The sequence below is a fragment of the Leiobunum rupestre genome, chromosome 3 (genome assembly GCF_980474605.1).
Source record: "Leiobunum rupestre chromosome 3, qqLeiRupe1.1.hap1, whole genome shotgun sequence".
Lineage (NCBI taxonomy): Eukaryota > Metazoa > Arthropoda > Arachnida > Opiliones > Sclerosomatidae > Leiobunum > Leiobunum rupestre.
In genome coordinates this window covers 54855162-54861251 of record NC_143386.1, presented here as the reverse complement: position 1 = coordinate 54861251, position 6090 = coordinate 54855162, and the positions used below count along the sequence as shown (strand labels likewise).

Here is a 6090-nt window from a genome sequence, read left to right as displayed (position 1 = left end):
GGTTTTTCTTCCACCATACCCCCGAACCGATCTACCTTCCCGAACTCAACGACAGAACACCTGGGTAGAAAAGAACATACACGGCCTCGCTTGGGACTATGGTTTCACCCCGTACAACAAATTGGAAGAATGTATGCGAATGGCTACTCACGGCTATGACCGCGTATTTTGTAAAGGAGAAGAAAAGTGCATATTTTTATTAGAACTAATACACCGCGAAGTGATAGACCTAAATGGTGTAGGTTGCCCGAAGGTTACTGAATTGGATGAATACAGACCCAGGTTCACGTGCCTTATTAGACACAATACTAATTTTGAAAGTAAGAAATACTCTTGCGCTTTAGAGAAAAGTACGATATATGCCGAGTGGCTATATAAAAATATCTTTATTGTAAATTGGAGATTATGTGAATAAAAAGCAATTTTATTTAGCTCAAGAGTTTTATTTTTATCTTAAAAATATTTTAAAAAAGAATAAAAAAAGTACATTTTAAAGAATTAAAAAACATTCTAAAGAATTAAAAAACATTTTAAAGAATTAAAAAATATTTTAAAGAATTAAAAAATATTTTAAAGAATTAAAAAATATTTTTAAAGAATTTAAAAACATTTTCAAATTCTAATTGCATTTGGAAAGTTTTCCAAGGTGGCCCTTGTAATAAACGCACCTAGATGTTGCAATACGGATGCAACTAGAGCGTACAGCATGTTCCTCCCCGAAGGTTACTGAATTAGATGTAGACGGACCCATGTTTGCGTGTCTTACCCCTCAAAAAATAACGAACTTTTTAAGTAGGAAATATTCATGCGCTCTTGAAAAGAGTACATTATATGCCGAGTGGATATATAAAATATGGACTATGTAAATATGCAATTGGAAAACGAATAAAAATGTTTTGATTTACTAATGAAATTTTTATTTTATACATATTTAAATGCGAATTGAATTCAAGAAATTGATTACAATTTGATTTGTAATCCACTGGTGTAGTCTCTAACGGTACCATGTATTTTCCGTGATAGATACTAAATATAGGGAAAAACCATCATGTGTTCGCTAGTTTTCGATGAACAACGAGAGATGGACCCATGTTTTCATGTCTAATTAAGCACAATACTAACTTTTTAAGTAGGAAATATTCATGCACTCTTGAAAAGAGTACATTATATGCCGAGTGGGTATATAAAAATATGGACTATGTAATTATGTAGTTACTAGATGGATAAAAAATTATTTCATAAACAAAATATTTATTTTTTATTTTTTAAAATAAACCCACACGCAGACATTTATAATCATTTTAAAACAATAAGACATTTTTTTTAATTAAATAACATTTTTATCATTGAATTCTGACGGCATTTGGAAAATTTTCCAAGGTGGTCCTCGTGATGGACGCACCTAGATGTTGCATTACCGCAACATCTAGGGCGTCCAACATGTTCCGACGCTCTTCCGTCATCAGATGGCGTACATCCCTCCTCCGGGGGAAAAACGCCGTTATAGCTGTTTGGATGCTAGTTAAAGGAGGTTAAGTTAAGTTAAGTGGTATATATATATATATATATATATATACATATATATATAAAAAACATTATTAGAACAAATACGTACGCAAAGCCATCGGCGTTTAACTCTAAATATAGGCCATCTGCAGTTCGGGAAGGTCTTATATATAAAACTGATATATATTAAAACAAATTGTATAAATATATGTTTATATTAATTATACGTACACTGGGAACATATTTATTGCAATAATATCCTCAAGTACTTCAAGGAGCGCGGCAATACCGCATTCGCCTCCTTGAATATTTGGGGACAGTAATGATCTTATTAAAGCCATGACCCTAAATAGATATATTGATAATTGATTGGAAATGTATCTATCGAAGAATTGATAGATACAATGTCGTCGTCGTCGTTGTCATCGTCATCGGAAATGTGATCTAACCATTCCATAGTTAGAGGTATTCTTCCAGCAACCATTTTGATGAAAGAAAAAAAAAATCGGAGAATACACTTTCTGGTCATCGTGAACTCCCTTTTATACGCGTTTAGAGGTCATAAAGGGTTTTGCCCATAGTTGAAAAAATAACGTGACCAAAATCTGTGTAGTGTAAATCATCCTAACGAGACCATGCAGATTCCCGGTTTTATTGACGTGGATAGGTATATTCTTACTAGATATGGTGGGGAAAAAGCGTTATTTTCTAGTTGTGGAAAAACCATCAGGTGTTCCCTAGTTTTCGATGAACAACGAGAGATGCACAGTGAAAAGTTTTCTTAATGCATTTGGGATAATCCCTCGTAGAAACCACTCTCCTCGTACATCCCCCACTTTTTTGTCCTTTATGTAAATCATCGACACACGTGCGCTTTGGAGAAAATTTTAAAATGTCGCATTAACCTAACTGAACCCCATAGCTGAGAGAGAGTGTCGACACATTAAATAGAACAATAAGTTTAATTTAAATATCAAGTCAATAACTGAAGTTATAATAATTCGACATTTTTAAGTTTTGAATTTTGTATGCAAATAATATCTATAATTGTTCGTACTTCAAAACAGTATTTGTGTTTTAATAAAATTGGCAATTCCCTGCAATGAAAAAATTCCTCAAATTATTTTCTTTAAGCTTTTAAAAATATGAAAAAGTAATTTCAAATTTAATAGAAAATAATTATTTTTCCAAAATCTATATAGGTCATCATGGTATCATAAACAATATTTATAATGTCTCTTGGAAATACATTTTTCCTCTCGAGAAAAATACTCATCGAGATGTCGATTAAACCACCGCCGCTCCATGGTGACCCTCCACATATGGTCAATTACACTAAAAGTATAATAATATTTTGGTTTTACGATGTTTTTCGGTGTATACCTAGGGCTGGTGGCCATTTTGTTTTGCATCTAAATTCGGAATTCTCCTATCCTAGGGTTGGTATCCATATTGTTTTGTCTAAATTTTCTTAAGTCTTGAAATATAAAGTGTGCAGAATCCACCCACATGATTCATATAATAACAAAAATAAACAAAATATTAAAAAGTGGTCATTTTGTTTTGTCTAAATTTTCTTATGTCTTGAAATATAAAGTGTACAGAATCCACCCACGTACGTGATTCATATAATAACAAAATATAATCAATATAATAGTAATTAACCCGCGGACATGCATATTTCAAGTATCATCAGTAATTTTACTATCGAATCAATAACTGAGTTTTACAATAATTCGACATTTTTAAGTTTTGAATTTGCTAAGCATATGGTTACTTGTTTGTACTTCAAAACAGTATTTGTAATTAAATAAAAAAAATAATTTCCCGATATAAAAAAAAAAATCACCAAATTATTTTCTTTAATCTTTTCTTCATATTTATTCGATAGCAAACCACAAATACCTATATGAAACTCAAATGAAATCTAAGGTATTGCGTCTAAGTACCGATTTGATCTATACGATAAATAATTATCTTTTAATGTGACGTCACGCGGAAATGAAACGTATTGTTTGTAATAAACATATTGTGACAGCCGCGCGGCAAAACAAATTGTGTTTGAACCCCTGTGACGATAAACGTTTTATCCTAGATAACGGAATAACGACACTCGCGCACGGACATTATAAAACCAAATAAAATATTTTTATGACAAATTTATTGAGTATTTCTTATACATGAATTCAGATATCATATGATCGTTTACATTTTTGTTTTCAGAAAATCTTTTTAATATTTGAAAAAGTTTCATTCCTTTACAAAAATTAATTGCAAAATATATACGATATTCACCACACGTTTTACTAGAATTTACCTGTAATTGAACAAAATTATACGGATTAGTTAGACTGTTACCTTCTATAAAATAATGAAAAATTATACAAATCCGTATAATTCCCAAATATTTTTGTAATTATCTGATAACATTTTTATAACTGTACACACAATTTTGCTAATAATGACCTCACAAAGCTGATCATGCGGGTATGTCAGAGGTTTTTGTAGTATTCATACGGGTATCGGAAGTGTATTTATCGTTAGGTTAAAGTGTTTTTGTAGTAATTTTTCTACTTATTTACATATTGGAAATGTATTGAACGTACGTAAAGGTGTTTTGGTAGTAATTGTTCTACTTATTTACATATCGAAAGTGAATTTCGACGTAAGTCAAGGTGTTTTTGCAGTATTTTTTCAACATATTTTCATATTGAAAGTGAATTTCAAGGAAAGTTATGATGTTTTTGTAGTAACTTTTCTACTTATTTACATATTGGAAATGTATTGAACGTACGTAAAGGTGTTTTGGTAGTAATTGTTCTACTTATTTACATATCGAAAGTGAATTTCGACGTAAGTCAAGGTGTTTTTGCAGTATTTTTTCAACATATTTACATATTGAAAGTGAATTTCAAGGAAAGTTATTATGTTTTTGTAGTAATTTTCTACTTATTTACATATCGGAAATGAATCGAACGTAAGTTAAGGTGTTTTTTTTGCAGTAATTGTTCTACTAATTTACATATCGAAAGTGAATTTCAACGTAAGTTGAGATGTTTTTGTAGTAATATTTCTACATATTTACTTATCGAAAGTGTATTTTATCATATTTAAAGTATAGTAAAGATGATTTTTAGTATTTTATCAGATTTAAAGTAAAGTAAAGATGATTTTTAGTATTTTATCAGATTTAAAGTATAGTAGAGATGATTTTTAGTAATTTTATACTTAATTGCGTATCGTGATTCAGGGGCGGTCTGCCCAGGTGGACGGGTAGGCAAAATCCCACGACCACAATCATTAACCGCGAGGTGATGGATCTAACGACGTTAATTATCCCAAAGCTGAACAATCGGATAGGGATGAACAAGGACACATGTTTTCATGTTTATATGATCATAACACTAACAATTTAAACAAAAATATTCATGCGCTTTAGGAAAAAAAAGTGTACTATTTTCTGTGTGGATGTATATTCATAAAGACTGTGTATACACAAGTGTCGGATGTATAAAATACATTGTTAAATAAACATCAAATTACCTGGGTCTGTATTCATCCAATTCAGTAACCTTCGGGCAACCTACACCATTTAGGTCTATCACTTCGCGGTGTATTAATTCTAATAAAAATATGCACTTTTCTTCTCCTTTACAAAATACGCGGTCATAGCCGTGAGTAGCCATTCGCATACATTCTTCCAATTTGTTGTACGGGGTGAAACCATAGTCCCAAGCGAGGCCGTGTATGTTCTTTTCTACCCAGGTGTTCTGTCGTTGAGTTCGGGAAGGTAGATCGGTTCGGGGGTATGGTGGAAGAAAAACCCACGATGCGACTTGGGATGTATTTTCGGCCGAGCAAGCTGACGCTTCTTTCACTATTTTCTCCGGCTTTTCATCTTCGGTCCGCCCGTCAAAGAATTCAAAATCAATGAATATTGATTTCTTATGCCTATAATTCAAAAGTAAATACATTACCCTCCGAGAAAGAGGACTAAAATATATATAAAAAAGGGATTATACTTACATAGTTCTTGTCAGGTTATTCTTCTTGATTTGAATTTTCGTGTTTGAATGCTTATCCACTGATCGCTTGAGTTTATATTCTCAGTTATTGTGTCATTGCATTTACATCACCACAGCTGAAAAACCCATGGATTTCACACCACCGCTGAAAGATTCACCACCACCATGAATATATCTAGCTATGAATATCCAACCCTACGATATAGCCCTTCTATCATGTCGATTTGATTTGGGTGGCAACTTTCGAGACCAGTGACGCGTTTTCAGCCAATCAGGAGACTGAAGGAAATGACGGCATGCTCCTCACTCGGTCGGAGCAGACATTATTGATCACGTGACTAGATAAGCCCAACCCAAATTTTAGCGGGAGGTTAGAGAGGCTATTGCTATTGTATATTCATAGCTAGATATATTCATGCCACCACTCATTCGCCTCTTTAATAATACCGGGGAGATCAGTGGTTCAAATTTAAGTCTAAGTTGCATAATAAAATATTGTTTATTTCTCAATTCGTAGTTTACACGGACTTCGTACGGCAGGGTTTTGGGCACCACCGTT

General features: G+C 32.6%; 1 protein-coding gene across 1 annotated transcript; it reads right to left on the bottom strand.

Annotated features, from left to right (window-relative positions):
• Positions 1 to 3801: 3801 nt before the first annotated feature.
• LOC149952661 (uncharacterized) lies at positions 3802 to 5872 on the bottom strand. The gene is made up of 3 exons (XM_090170220.1): positions 5533 to 5872; positions 5050 to 5457; positions 3802 to 3823 (listed from the first exon to the last, which is right to left on the bottom strand). Coding segments are annotated over exons 1-3 (414 nt in total). The 5' UTR covers positions 5535 to 5872; the 3' UTR covers positions 3802 to 3819.
• Positions 5873 to 6090: the final 218 nt, after the last annotated feature.